General features: G+C 51.3%; 7 protein-coding genes across 7 annotated transcripts; 3 read left to right on the top strand and 4 right to left on the bottom strand.

The window, feature by feature from the left end:
* Positions 1–1049: 1049 nt before the first annotated feature.
* On the bottom strand, positions 1050–2758 carry COCMIDRAFT_4594 (uncharacterized protein; the record flags this gene model as incomplete). The annotated part of the gene is made up of 3 exons (XM_007688956.1): positions 1050–1481; positions 1531–2038; positions 2085–2758. The coding sequence occupies 3 exons, from the start codon at positions 2756–2758 to the stop codon at positions 1050–1052; spliced, it is 1614 nt and encodes a 537-aa protein (XP_007687146.1).
* Positions 2759–3331: 573 nt separating this feature from the next.
* On the top strand, positions 3332–4497 carry COCMIDRAFT_93217 (uncharacterized protein; the record flags this gene model as incomplete). The annotated part of the gene is made up of 3 exons (XM_007688988.1): positions 3332–3386; positions 3438–3701; positions 3752–4497. 3 exons carry the CDS (start codon positions 3332–3334, stop codon positions 4495–4497), a joined length of 1065 nt encoding a protein of 354 aa, XP_007687178.1.
* Positions 4498–4548: 51 nt separating this feature from the next.
* Positions 4549–4936, bottom strand: COCMIDRAFT_93119 (uncharacterized protein; the record flags this gene model as incomplete). The annotated part of the gene is made up of 3 exons (XM_007688987.1): positions 4549–4621; positions 4677–4859; positions 4914–4936. 3 exons carry the CDS (start codon positions 4934–4936, stop codon positions 4549–4551), a joined length of 279 nt encoding a protein of 92 aa, XP_007687177.1.
* Positions 4937–5164: 228 nt separating this feature from the next.
* COCMIDRAFT_4591 (uncharacterized protein) lies at positions 5165–6400 on the top strand (the record flags this gene model as incomplete). Its single annotated transcript, XM_007688955.1, has 1 exon — positions 5165–6400. One exon carries the CDS (start codon positions 5165–5167, stop codon positions 6398–6400), a length of 1236 nt encoding a protein of 411 aa, XP_007687145.1.
* Positions 6401–6990: 590 nt separating this feature from the next.
* COCMIDRAFT_93221 (uncharacterized protein) lies at positions 6991–8001 on the bottom strand (the record flags this gene model as incomplete). The annotated part of the gene is made up of 4 exons (XM_007688986.1): positions 6991–7175; positions 7296–7526; positions 7582–7704; positions 7764–8001. 4 exons carry the CDS (start codon positions 7999–8001, stop codon positions 6991–6993), a joined length of 777 nt encoding a protein of 258 aa, XP_007687176.1.
* Positions 8002–9350: 1349 nt separating this feature from the next.
* COCMIDRAFT_4589 (uncharacterized protein) lies at positions 9351–10461 on the top strand (the record flags this gene model as incomplete). Its single annotated transcript, XM_007688954.1, has 2 exons — positions 9351–9455; positions 9508–10461. The coding sequence occupies 2 exons, from the start codon at positions 9351–9353 to the stop codon at positions 10459–10461; spliced, it is 1059 nt and encodes a 352-aa protein (XP_007687144.1).
* A 693-nt stretch (positions 10462–11154) lies between these two features.
* On the bottom strand, positions 11155–13967 carry COCMIDRAFT_93140 (uncharacterized protein; the record flags this gene model as incomplete). Its single annotated transcript, XM_007688985.1, has 6 exons — positions 11155–11710; positions 11758–12001; positions 12052–12954; positions 13003–13451; positions 13649–13686; positions 13914–13967. 6 exons carry the CDS (start codon positions 13965–13967, stop codon positions 11155–11157), a joined length of 2244 nt encoding a protein of 747 aa, XP_007687175.1.
* Positions 13968–14645: the final 678 nt, after the last annotated feature.

Genomic DNA, 14645 nt, shown 5'->3' with positions numbered 1-14645 from the left:
TTGTCAAACATGTTACACTCCGCCAAGATGATACTCGGCCAGTAAAACATGTATCGGACCAAATTTTCCTGTCTTTCCCAAAACTTTGATGGGGGAGGTTTTTTTCCTTTGAGAGGGGGAGGGATGGTAGTAGATGGTTCCTAAAACGTTTTGTTTTCTTTCTCGGATGACAAACGTTCCGAGAGTTGTGTGCGTGGGGGTTGCGGTTGAAACACGAACAGGTGACGGTGCAACATCTTTCTTCTTTTTTGGCAGCCGCCAAAACGTCGACGTTTGACTGACAAGGGGAGGGGGGGAAAGAAAGGATAAGGATGAGGAAGAAGAGGAATGTGAGGGAAGGAAGTGTCTCTTGTGTGTGTGCGTGTGCCAACGGCGAATATCTTGAGCACCCTTGGAAATGGAATCTATTGCGACGACCTCTGTTTTTTTTTCGTCTCTCTCGAGCACGCGCACGATTCTTTTGTTTTCGGCACCGAGTATCAAGCGTCTTCTTGCGAACTTACTACGCGTATATATCTTTTTTTTCTCTTCTTCTTCGTCATATTCTTCTTCATCATCATCATCATCACCACATTTTTTTTAATTTCCCTTTCACGATTACATGGTCGATATATCAGTCGGACATTTGATACCCACCTCTGTTTCCTTTGTCATTTCGGCTGTTTTGTCTTTCTTCCTTACGACTCTTTTATCGTAGTTTGTTTGAGCTTAGTCCGTAGATTGAGATGGATCCAGCGTTTTGTTTTCGTTATGTTCATAGACAGCAATGAATGAAGCCTTTTTACTCTACTACATGCCGCAAAGAAAGCAATCAAGATGGTATCACAGGCAAGACACTAGACCTAGAATAGAGTACACACATACACATGCATACATCATGGCGGCATGAGGATAGGTTCTATGAATGAGTTTGGTATGCTACAGCAACACGAGGGCGCAGTTTCCCACAAAGAGGGGAACTCCCACGACCCGGCGGGTCCATTCAACACTAAATCATCAAGACCTATATCCAAATCTTGTCCAGTGTAGCCCAATGTCTAGCCGGCTCCCTAACCCGCATGCTCGACAATCTCACTGACAAGCTTGCCATCTTGAACATAGCTCCGGATCTGTTCTGGTAGCGGGTTTTCTACATAGTCATCTTCAGTTGGCAGATTGATGTTGATGCTGCTGCACTTGCTGGTAAAGACTTCGGTGGCTAGCGAGTCCTTGGAGAGGTATATGGTGGCACCGTCGACCTGGTCGAGTAGGATCGTAGGGAGGGTGCCGATGACCTGGAGGGCAAAGTTGGGGCACTTGATCACGTCGATTGAGCTGACCATGGAGTCGATGATGAGAGATGCGCGTGACGAGTTGTCGAGGGAGAGGGCATTGGCCTTGCCGTTGATGCGGATGGTTGTGTTCTTGCAGCGGGAAATGAGGATGGAGTGGTTGATCTCGGCATCGATTTCAATCATTTCGCTCGGCGAGTCAAAGTTGTCCTGACAAAATGTTAGCATCCGGACAATATATCACCTAGGTAAAACATACTATTATCCACTTGTTTCCGTCCAGCTCCTTCTTGGGAGGCTTCTTTGTCCGCATGCTTTCCGGTTTCTTTGCCTTGGGTGGTGCAGGGCTCTTACTCCTCAGACTGCCGGTACTATCGCTACGTTCAGGGACTGATGCGCTTGTTCGCAATGACGGGTTCTTATGTGTCATTTGGCTCGCGTCGACCTTGCGAAGTCCCTTTGTAACGTCTGAGCCCTTGTTAAGCTCACCAAAAACAGCATTCATATCAGGTGCAGCCTTCTTGGCTGGGGGCGCGGCACCAGGTGGCGGCGGTGGACCTGGTGGTGGGGGAGGTGGTGGGACGCCTCCTGCTGGAGGAGCCGGTATACTGGATCCACCGGAGATCTGCTTCGCAGCTTCTTTGGCATCGATGCCGTTGCTGTTCCAGGCTACACCAGTGGTGTGGTGCTTCTTTGCGTATTCGGCCAGGGCCTTGAACAGCTTGTAGTAAGCTTGAACCCACTTGACATGAACTTCACCCTCGGGTCTGCATATGTCAGCTATGTGCCAAGCCAAGATTGGGGGAGCCATACTTGTCACGATACTCCTTAAGCACCTTGTTGCCGTACATCTGAGCTCCACCGACCAGCTCGTTGATGTGCTCATGAGGCTTCATGCCTCCGCCTTGGCCAATGGTGACCCAGCCAAGAGATCCCACACCGTCGGCAACCATGGACAGCGGGTCTTTGAGAGTGGGGTCTCGGTTGCTCTGTCTGAACTCGTCCGTCTTCTCCATGTTTGCCTGGAGGTCCTTTAGAAGCTCCATGAGGGTGCGGTCGTCAGGCTTCTTGGCCTTGTTGGCGATGAAGAGAAACTGACGCTCGGCAGCGAAAGCACCCTCGACTGCCTTGGACTGGCCCTCGATAACCGAACCCAACTTCCCACTCAACTCCAGCCAGTTCTTGAGTTCCGAGTTAACCAGCTCATCGAAGGCCTCAATTGCTGGGGGCAGCGCCGCCTCGGCCACTAGCTTGGGGGTGCTCGTATTGGTATTCGATTGTGTTGCGCCGGGAGTAGCGATTGTCGAGGTTCCATTGAAGCTGACGAGTCCATCGCTGCCGGCTGGGAGGGCTGAACTGGCAATGTCTTCGAGACGTGAGGTAGCGGCTTCAAGCCTGAGGATCATGGAAGTCAGTACATTGTCTGCTTCGATACGAATCTGTCCAGGGCGACCCAGAACGTGTGACTGGTTAGGGCCATCGGCCATTTTCTGAAGTAATTGTAGGGCAGGGCGGGGAGGGTCTGGCTGGTGGTATGGTACGATGGGAGGGGCAGCGCTGTGTAAACATAGAGCTGCGAGGGCAAAGGGAAGAAACTTTGGCAGCAACTCACCGCTTGATCAGTGTCGTCAGATTATTCATGTTGTTGGCCATGCGGTGAAGGCGCGGTGGAGCGTTTGTATGGCGGGCAGGTACGTTTGCTTGGGCTAGCTTTAGGTTCGGGGAAGGGGGGGCAGGTCACAGCGGTCTGCAGCTCGGGGAACGCTTCGAGCGTGTGGAAGATGATGATTGGCTATGGGGAAACGGCAGCAGAGCCTGGATCCTGGTGAGCAGGGCTGCTGAGCAAAAGATTACAAAACGGCGCAATTGAAGATCCAAGGTCGACCTGTCTCCACGGCGCATGGGCGCATGGCCACAGCTGCCCACGTTGCGCTAGCCATTTGCAGCCTAGCGTAGTCGGACGGCCGACTGCACGTCAGTGGTCGGTCGTCTACTTACTACTGACTACCTACGTACCTTATCACTCACATATCAACTTGGCCGACTTTGTGGCCTTCAAAATGGCCGACCATGGAAGCAATATAGACTTTTGCACTCTGGGCATGTTCATCATCGGTATGCTCTGGATACTCGATGCGGACTCGGCAGTACACTAAATGGTCCAAGATGAGATTGAATTCCCCCCACCAAAACCCCCGGTCAAGGACATTGTCGGAGGAGCAGGAACGTACTCCGCACTAGGCGCACGCATCTTCTCTCCCCCGCCCCAGTCACGAAGTGTGGGCTGGATTGTAGACTGTGGATCAGACTTTCCTCACAAACTACGCGACTATATTGCGCAGTGGGACACGGGGGTGCTGATGCGGGAAACGCCTGACCGGTTGACTACGCGTGGATGGAATGGCTATGTGGGTGGTAACGAGCACCGAGGTGCGTGCAACCCACGCCAGTTTATTTGCAATCTTGACCAACATGTGCAGCTTTCCGATACCTGACGCCCAAGCTGCGTCTAGACCACCAGGCGCTTCAAGGCACACCATTGCTCTGGTCCAAGTCTTTCCACTTGATCTGTTCACCCTTACGCTGCATTGACCTGGTGGAAAACATCCTCGCACTACGCAAGCAACGAGACAAGTCGGCTGAGGCACATCGCCCAATCTTCATTTGGGAGCCTGTGCCTGATCTGTGTACAACCGACGAGTTCGATAACTGTCTAAAAGCACTCAAGTACATTGACATTATTAGCCCTAATCACGGTGAGCTTGGTGGCTTCTTTGGCAAAAACACAGACGGCCCAGATCAGGTCGACTACCGAGCAATAGAAGAGTTGACTAGTCAGTGGCTGGACAGTGGCATTGGGCCAGACGGAAAGGGAGCAGTTGTGGTACGATGTGGAAAAGATGGCTGTTTGGTGGCACGCAAAGGACAACGCAAATGGATGCCAGCATACCACCAGTCGGCAGAGAAGGTTGCTGACCCCACAGGCGGAGGCAATAGCTTCCTAGGCGGCCTTGCGGTCGGCGTGCTGCGTGGCGGGTCTAGCTCAGTCATGGAGAATGTGGAGAATGGTGCAGTGTGGGGGTCAATATCAGCCAGCTTTGCCATTGAACAAGTCGGCATGCCTGTGCTCGCTCACTCAACCCAGGGGGAGACGTGGAATGGTGTTTGTGTCGAAGATAGGCTTTCAGATTTCAAGCAGCGGTTGGCTAGTTATGTACAGCCATAGCCTTTGTTGCTGCAACGCCCCCCCCAGTTCTCCCACTCCCTCACTCACCCGCTAATTTCCAAACGTCTTCTCAATCAAGCTCTGGTCTTGTTTCCGCTCGTGCTCCCTGATCTGCTTGCTCCAGCTGTGCAATGGTTAGCGGTGGGCGTGCTGCGCGGGGTGGAGGACGCGAGGCGTACTATCGGCTGGGGAAGAACCTGTGGCGTTCGGGCATCTTGTCGCGGTATTCACGGTTCGCGCTGAGCATCCAGGCCATGCCGACGATGCTGCCGAGAGCGAGGCCTACGACAGCCGTGTTGGCTTTCCAGTTTGCGGGTTGGGCGTACCAGCCACCGGCCGGCGACCAGACGTGCTTGGGGTATCTGCTCAATGCTTAGCGTCGGAGCAGCATTCAATGGAGTCGTCCAATATCGTACGGAATCTTTCCTCCGCCGCCCATTGTGGTTGTGGATGTGCGGGACTTCGTGGGGTTGCTGGAGTCGGAGCTGGTATGAGGTCGCTGTCGCATGCATAGGGCTAGCACGGGCCTCGTGTACGCGGGCTTGGCGGAAATTCTTTGGCATCGCCATCATCGTCCGACAAGAAGACAACACGAGCGACCAATTGCTGCTGCCGCCGACTCCGCCTTGCTCCCACCCTCTGTCCGCTGATTCTGCGCCGTTTCTCCATGAAGCGCATACCCATATCAAGATGTGCCTCGCAATTGCTGGCCCAACCAATCCCCCGCCGACCCTCGTGCCCATATGCCGCGGCGAAGAATGCTCAAAGAGGCATTGCACCACATAGCAACCGCACACACGCCCGCTTTCAAACCACAGTTGCCATACCACACGATGGCGATCTGGAAATCGAAATAGCAGCAAATTCCCCTGCTTCTTCAGCATCAAAGTCGCGGCCCGCAGGCTTGCAGCCTCTCCCACTTGAGAGCCTTCCCTCCCCACACCCACATGCTGCCGAGCATTCGATAAAACTCCACGCCCTCCGAAGTCGACTATCACTACCCCCCCGCTTTCCCCTCCAGGCTCTCGCACGAACCCTTGTACATCCTTCAGCAGACCCGAATCCTGCCTTCAACAATGCCTCACTGTCGATACTCGGACGCCACTTGCTTGGCTACTACACTTCCGAATGGATTTTATGCAACTACCCACGACTTCCAATGGCTGTTGTTTTTGCTGCAGTCGAAGCATACATTGGCCCCAAAGCACTAGCGACCGTTGCACGTGAATGGGGCATTGAAGCCGCAGCCGAGCCTGGTGGTGAGGTGGACCCTGGTTTGCTACAGTTCAAGCGGATACGATCGGGCGACGATATCCCAGCTGCTCTGAGGCGGCAAGCACCTTGGAGCTGGAATGTCACCACAACACACAAAATTATGAAGACGGATGAATTTGGCTCGGACAGTGCTGCACCCAGCCCACATTCCCTGCAAAACACAGGAGTGCCCATGGAAGACGCAGCACAGTCATTTGTCCGAGCTCTCTTCGGCGCACTACACCAGCACCTTGGCACGCCTCTTGTTAAGCGCTTTTTCCGCGATCATTTCCTCAGCAGGCATCTTGACATTAGCACGCTATTCGATTTCCGCACACCCACCCGAGATCTCTCAACGCTGTGCGCACGAGAGGGTTTTGAGCCACCAATTGCCCGACTTATTTCCGAGACTGGTCGTCTAAGTAGGCACCCGGTGTTTGTTGTAGGTGTATACAGTGGCAAGGACAAGCTGGGTGAGGGAGCAGGCAGCTCATTGAACGAGGCGAGGACAAGAGCAGCGGCAGCAGCATTGAAGGCGTGGTATCTGTACAAGCCTGTCGAGGTGACAGTACCGAGTAGCACAGAGGGCGAACTCGACACCAGCAAATGGCGGCCAAACTACGTCGACTGCGGTGAAGTTATTGTGTAAGATTTCAGGCCATGGTCTACGCTCTTGGGAGTTGAAGGGAAATTTTTGTTTCTTTGGACATGCATTGCATCGCTGGACGCGTATACTCCTCGCTTTTCACGAATTTTGGTCAGTTGGGGGTGGGGTGGTGAAGGAGTTGGAGGAAAAAGGATCCAGAAATAAACTCTGCTGTGGCAAGTTTGACGATTAGATGGGTTGATCCGACGCCGCGATACGTCAATAGGGAGACGAGACATCTGGCGCTCAGGAGCAGCGCCCATGTATCATATGTGACATCATGAGGACACTACAACGAGCCACAATGTGTAACAATATAAAAGATGAATGCTGCATCGTTTGTCTATGTGTATCGATATCCGTCTGTCTGACTTGGACGATCTTGCATCGGAACTTCATCCCCAGAGTTTCACACCACACATCAAAGTCCCCCCACACAGCTCACGTTGCAAAAAAAGAAACTTTTCCGATCCATGTCTGGATAAAATATTATTATACGTATTTACATGTATTCTACCCAATACACACACAAATATATCTTTTACACAAAAACACCATTCATGTATCACAGACACATATACAGACGCACACATCTACTCATGCAACGTAGGCAAGCCATGTTCCCTCGCATAATCCTTAATCTCATCGAAATTCCTACACACGTGCGCAGTGTTGTAGTCGGGCTCGTGGCCCGCGACACCTTCCTTGCGATGAAGCGTAAACACATTGACGTCTGCGAAGCACATGAGGTTTACACGGAGGACTTCGATACAGTGATCTAAATAATAATGTTCTGTTAGCCACACCATTCCTCTTTACATCATTTTTTGGAACGGAAGGGCCCCCCTTTAGAAAGAAAGGAGGAGGGGGGGAGGTTGAGAAGAAAAAAAAGACGTACCCAAGTGCGCCCTAACCTGCTCGGGAGGGTGGTTGGTGTCACTCCACGACACCTTTGTGTAATGCTCGGGATACGTGGCCATGCGCAGCAGATTCAAGCAGTGGAGCTGGTGGAATACTTCCAGCCCCACGCGATACCCTGTTTCGCCTGTTTTGGGGTCGGTGGCTTCGATGGCGTCGGTGGTCTTGTGGAGTCTGGGGTAGTCGGACTTTGAGACTATTTGGTCGGGGACTATTTGATGACATGTTAGAGTTGGGAGGTGGATGAAGGGAAGAGAGAGAATTACGGAATGCAAGTTCGACCCATGCGTCGTCGACGTCGTCGGTGATTCCGACGTATTTTGAAGAGTTGAGGGGGGAAGCAAAGGTGAATTGCGTGCGGGTGTATTTGACTTTGTGCATGAGGGGTGCTTTGGAGGATATGTTAGTTGCTTTGTTATTTGGAAAGCAAATGGAGTATCTTTCGTACAGTAAACGTCGAATTGGTCCATGAGTTGGGCGGCTGTGTTGCCGGAGGGATCCCGTTGTGACATGACGGTGCATACCATTGAGAGCATGGATATGACAAAGATGAAGAGGTTGAAGAGTGTGAGCCACACAAAGTTTTGGCGCCGTTGCGATGTCTCATCGCGGAGAGACTCAGAAGCTATGAGAGTTGCGCTTTCAGAGTCGGCATCTTGCGAGTGGGTGTCTGCGTATTTTTCCATGGTGAATAGATTGCTGGGTAGGTAGTGATAGTAACGAGTCAGACAAAATAACAAAAATGCCAAAAAAAAATATTATTCGACCTGCGATGGAAGGAAAGTACCTGCTCAGCAGTGTGACAAAGGACAAAAATCAAGTGTGCTGTGTGTTGGCGAAAAGAAAGGGAGTAGGCGGGACTCTACTTTACACAGCCATTCTCAGCCACGAATCCTCCCAATGCTCAATGTATCACCAGTCAGATCTCTAAAACGCGGAGGACATGGAACAACTCCGTCTGCTCGCTCCGCCTATTGGTCCCCGCCAGCCTACCAGACGCCGTCTTCTGGAGCGGGCAACAATAGCCTTGCACACCGCGTCGAGGGCATTGTCAAACAGTAGGCTAAGCTTTTGGGCGCATGGTAAAACAGCAATCAAGCTTTTTCCAAGCATTGTGAGACGAGCAGAGCGGAGGCGTCTCAGCCACTTGGTTGGCTGAGCCGTGTCTCGGTGTTCCATACAGTCGCTTAGCCAAGAGTGAATGTTCATAACCACACCAGCGTTTCAGACTTGGCGACGCTAGGCAAAACATGTGCTTGCCCGTTCGACTTTGACACGCTCTTGGAACAACCGCAGGGCTGGTATTCCCGCGCGGCCTACCACCTTACTACTGCCATCACCACTACGCCCCCCCCCCCATGCCCTAGGAATCCCATAGGGGCTAAATGCCGCGGAGCGTCGCACGCGTTGCCGCTGTTAGATTGACAGAAGCGCCATGGCATAAGCCCGGACTCCACACCGTTGGCCCTAGAACCTGTCACGCCGACGTATCGAAACGTCCGTGGTTGGCTGGCAAGTCTAGAAGGGTGGAAATAGGCTAGATCGCACTGTCAATCTAGCATGAAATCGGTGCCAATCGCCTGGTGTGCTTGGTATGGCATCGAAGCTTTGGCAATGCTTGACCCACCATCTGTGGCGTCAGTGGTGGACAGGAAAACCTGTCACGAATCGTCATGTTTGACTACCCGCTATCTGACCTGCACACTACCATGTCATCATGGCGAACTGTAGATTGGCGGAGCCACCACCGGCTTGTCCGCTTCTGTCCGTCAAGCAATGCAGGGCTGTCTCATGGACGGGACCCGCACACGTACGTCTGTCAAAGCCTATCTATCCCGCAAAGTCATCGTGGGCCTTTTTGTATAAAACCATCCCCGCCTTACGGAGAAAAAAGAGCATCAACGTTGAACGTGCTCATTCCTTCTCATCACTTGCTCCATTTCGACGCCTTCTCTTCGTCTCTGCAGGCAGATCCTCTCTTTCAATTTCTCTTCCGAACACAGTCAGACACAGATAACTTTCTATTCTTTTCAACATGAGATTCTCCACCATCACTCTTTTGGCCCTTGGTGCCACTGCCTCAGCTTACGTTGTACCGAACCGACAAGTCGTTGATAATGCCGTCAAGGCACGCATGCCAGTATGTGGTCGTCATCCTTTGTGCAGTGCAACACTGACTAACAATTCCACAGGAAAATGAAGCCGTTCAAGCATCTAATCTAGTAGCTGCTCTCTCAGCTCGTGAACTTGAGGCCCGCCACCACCAGGGCAACAAGGGCAAGGGCAAGAAGAACGCTCGTCAAGAATATGCCCCAGTTGAGGCCCGCGACCCTGAGCCCCATCACCAGGGAAACAAGGGAAAGGGCAAGAAGAACGCCCGTGATGTAGACTCTGAGGACCATGACCATGAGGACCTCGAAGCCCGCAACCCCCACCATCAGGGTAACAAGGGTAAGGGCAAGAAGAACGCCCGTGAAGCCTCTCCTGAACCCCACCACCAAGGCAACAAGGGCAAGGGCAAGAAGAACGGTCGTGACGTCGACTCCGAAGACCACGACCACGAGGACATCGTAGCCCGTGATCCCCATCACCAGGGCAACAAGGGAAAGGGCAAGAAGAACGGTCGCGACGTCGAATCTGAAGATGAAGACCTCGAAACCCGCTCCCCTCATCACCAGGGCAACAAGGGTAAGGGCAAGAAGAATGCCCGCGAAGCCTCTCCTGAACCTCACCATCAAGGCAACAAGGGCAAGGGCGCAGGCAAGAAGAACGCCCGCGACGTTGACTCTGAGGAACATGACCACGAGGACATTGTAGCCCGCGATCCCCATCACCAGGGCAACAAGGGCAAGGGAGCAGGCAAGAAGAACGCCCGCGACGTCGACTCCGAGGACCACGACCATGAGGACCTCGCAGCCCGCGATCCCGCTCCCCACCACCAGGGCAACAAGGGCAAGGGTGCAGGCAAGAAGAATGCCCGCGACATCGACTCTGAGGAACACGACCACGAGGACATTGTAGCCCGTGATCCCCACCACCAGGGCAACAAGGGCAAGGGAGCTGGCAAGAAGAACGCCCGTGAAGCCTCTCCTGAACCCCACCACCAGGGTAACAAGGGCAAGGGTGCAGGCAAGAAGAACGCCTAAGTCTCTTCCCCTTTTTTGCGCTTTGAACTAGTTTCCACCCCCTCCCCTGGAGACCGGATCTCCCCTTGTCTCCCACAAACCTCTTTTTTGTATATCAAAAAATAGCGGATACACACATACAACTTGAACAAGCCTGGGGCTTTTTTTTGCTGCTGCTGCTGCTGCTGCTGCTACTTATAATCGAGATGATGCATCATCGGTTTGAATTGGGGATAGCCCCGTTCTTGACTTGTGGGTGTTTTTTTTTTCCTTAAAAACACAGGATAGCTTTTACCTTTTTTCTTCTTTTGCGATGGTGGAAAGCGGATGGAGTGAGGGGTTAATTTTTTATACTTATAGAAGAGAAATCGAGCTGTTGATCGATAAAATCTTTTGTGTGCCTTGAAGTTTGGTGATGGCTGTGATTGATGAGTGCTTGCTTGCTTTTGTGACTTGGGGATATGGAAGAAGTGGAATTGAGGGGGGTGGTTTTGAAGGAAATCTTTCGGAGTGTTTAGTCGGAGTATATATGTATGGAAGGGATTTCTTTTTTTTTTTGCGAAAGAGTCAAAGGTTATAGGTTCTTGAAATAGCGGTCATTGGTTGTATTACTGCGAATTGAGACATTTCCTACAATCACTTCTCCATTCACTTAGATACTTCAAGTTTCCCAAAAATAAAATAAAATCTTCATTAATCGCTAAATCAACTTTTTCATAAATCCATATCCGGCATCTGCATATCCCCCGGCTCCATCAGGTTCATAAGATATATAGACCCGGAAAACCAATCCTGCATCGAGTTATGAGTCCCGCTAGATGGCCCAAACCCCAGACCCATCTGCCCTGGATTGAAGTTGTTTCCCATTTGTTGATCCTGCGGGAACGCTTGCATGCCACCAGGACCGGCAGGGTTCATGTTGTATTGATCTGCCGACCATGCTGTATCAGGGAGTAGGCCGAGTGCGTTAAGATATGGGTCAAACTGCGACATGGCGTTGAGGTCAAGCTGTGCGCCATTTGCTGTATAGTAATTTTGTTGGTTTTGCGCGGCGGTGCGCGATCTCAAAGCAGCGTCCTGTGCCTTGGCCGTTACGTAGAGTCTTGCCACTCGCAAGAAGAGATGACACATTCTATAAAGCTTGTCTGCACCTTCAGAGATTGTACGACAAGATTCGAGACTCGTGACAAACTCTGAGAGAGATTGGAGGTCGGCGCTGACGTCGGATGTATCCGCCTTTTGAATGGCGTTGCAAAAAATGACAATGAACCTATAATGATTAGTTGGGACAACGATGCGGTCATGGAATCAGCGTACGGTGTAAATGGCGCCTGGAGAATGGACCAATGCACGTATCCCGACCAAAGTTCTTCTTGGCCCTTCTTGTTGAACTGTGCGGAGGCCCTTTTGTGCGCGTCGAGAGCTGATCGGGACGACTGCAAGCAATCTTGACTGAATGTCATGTTTCCCGGACTTACTGAGCGCTGTATAAGCGCACACGTCGAGTAGTGTGAAACTACGTCAGAGTAGAACAAAATATCATCAACACGATCAAATGCGCCTTTCACGGTCAGCCCAACCGACTGTACCTGAATACTCCTTGTCACATACCTTGGATGTACTCATTGACATCAGACTCCGCCTTTAGCGGTTGAGATATGTACCGCTTCAATTGAGATGGGAGTGGGGTCTTGTTTGGGCTGTGACCGACTCCGGTCGCTCTTTGTGGGACATTGTTCATATTTTTTCCAAAGTTTGCTCGATTAATGGCTTTGACGTCGTCACGTTCAGCCCACGCTTGGTTCATGGCATTGAGCAGGTCCGTTGCGACTGCCGTTCGCTCCTCTGTGGACTGCAGGAAGGAGGCGGGGCAAAATAGCTTCTCATATGTCAAGCCCTGTACCCTAGCGACCTTGACCCAGTAGGATAGCATACGGGTTCGCGGGGAAGGCGGTTCATTAGGATCGCTCTCACGGACGAAGGGCAAGGCTATATCCCAATCCTGAAGGACACTTGACTTGCCCAGCCGTAGCGAGAGTGTCTTGTCGAACATGTATATCATCCAGAAAATGTAGATTTTCGCCTCTTTTTCTTCGGGCGTGTCGTGAGTCATGGTGTTGATACGGTGATATCCCAAACTCGTGCACAAGCCTGCTGCGCAAGATATCAGGATATAGCAGAGAGAAGGCTTACACATTTCGATTGCTTGCGCTGCTCCAAGGACCAAAGCCATGATGTTTTCATAACTTGCCGGTATGAATAGGTCAAGCTGGCTTAGGGCCACCTCTGATTGTCGCTTACATATGGCTGCATATGTTGCGTACTGGCTGATATCCATACCCGCTAGAGGAAATGCCTGGAATTCGTAGAATATATTCCCCAGAATGCCATAGGTAAGCACACGCCGACCGGCGCTACAGGTGCCAGGGTTGTGGTACGCGTCATCGAAAATTTCCCTCAGGTTTGGCATCTTGAGGAACGGAAAGATCACAGCAAATGTCATCGTTGAATACTCTAGTCAAATTAGTAACAATCAAAAATCGGGGCAGACTGAAATGTTACTCATGGCGGTTTCCAACGCATTACAAACCTCCATCCATGGAGGCTGCTCAAGTCTGGTAGGATCCACTTCCGCAAGGGAGCGATTGATCAATCGGTTGCTTGGAGCTATAGTCTGGCTTGGCTGTGATACCATTTCCGAAAGAGCAGTAAGTGCCATCTTGACTTCTTCATTCCGGCCAATTGACGGGGTGCTGTCAATTACTTGAGCTAGCATCTCACGAGCATAGACGGATTGAATGTTGATTGAGCTTTCACCCTCAAATGGCGCAGGTGTAGGGGCTTCCTGCAAGCCACTACCTGGGCTTCTTCCTACTCGACTCGAACGTGACTGACTGCCTGTTTCGGGACTGTCTTTAGCAAGATCCATATTGCCGAGTTTTGACGAAAGGCTGGCGAGAACATGTTCGATTCCTGCTAATCGATCTTCTATTCGGTCAATCTTCCTTTCGCTATGATAAATCAGTACTAACACCTTTCGTCATTATCCAGATCTCGGCACCATTGTGCGAATTATACTCGGGTTTTTTGCCTGCTTTCGATATGCCCCGAAACGGCTTATAGCTAGGGGTAGCGCGAGGGGATAAAAACAAATTTAAAGGTGCGCATATGCCAGTGATTGTAACAACTTGTCATCTGGATTACGTACTATTGTTCAGAAATGTGGACTCTTTGACGTTGAGTCTTCTGCTGGGGAGCAGTCGTTCTGCAAGCTACTTTCGTAAGCAATAGCCCATTATGCATGTCATAGACACAAGATTTCTTACATAGTTTGCTTGCCTTGCAGTTAGAGCAAGGTACGGCTCGGTCGCAGCGTATCTTACGCGTGCGACAGCTATCGCACTGTTTGGGAAGTATCAGTGGCTGGACCACTATATGCAGCCACAGGCCAAGCGTTGGGGCTCTCGACTTACTGCACGCTTAGACATGCCCCGATCTGGCGACTCATCCATGTCGTCGTCTTCCATAGCGTCGGTTACGGGTCGGTTTAGGCCGCAGTGTGGCAACGCGTGGAGTGCGAGAGTGGGTGTAGTAATGTGGAGAGTTCGGGCAGCGGAGCCCGCGGGCACCGACAACGGGGGGTACCATCAACGATGTCATTACTATCGGCGGAAATCACATATTTTCAAGACATCAGTCGAGTGTTCTTGAGGGATCAAGTTTCGCTTTTCAATGCAGCTGCATGTATCTGCAGTGCATTTCAAGCTACATCAGATGGACAACAATGGAAAGTGTGGATACCACGTGACTATGCCAAGACTCCACCTGTTATTGGCATGCCCGTATTCTTTTTCTTGGTGGACAACGATAATACTGGAATAAGAACAGCCCCTATCAAAATAACACCACTGCTCACGTCAGCCACTTACACCACCACTTGTACTACCCCAACCAGTTGCTCATGCCTAGAAGAGTACTACATTTTATACATAGATTTTCATTTCCATGGTATAGCACTAAACCATGTAATTTTACAATGTTAGTGTATACTTAATTATATATCACGAATGTTACGCGGTTTTAGTATGGGCAGCTTTCCCCGGGTATCCTTGTCCGCAAAGAGCGCAGTCGACCCCTGACGCGATTCAGCTCATCTCGGGGACTATCGAGCCACTTAGAACAGCCCTACGTAACGTGGTAATTAT

The sequence above is a fragment of the Bipolaris oryzae genome (assembly GCF_000523455.1).
Source record: "Bipolaris oryzae ATCC 44560 unplaced genomic scaffold scaffold_50, whole genome shotgun sequence".
NCBI lineage: Eukaryota > Fungi > Ascomycota > Dothideomycetes > Pleosporales > Pleosporaceae > Bipolaris > Bipolaris oryzae.
This window is presented reverse-complemented; position numbering and strand designations above follow the sequence as displayed.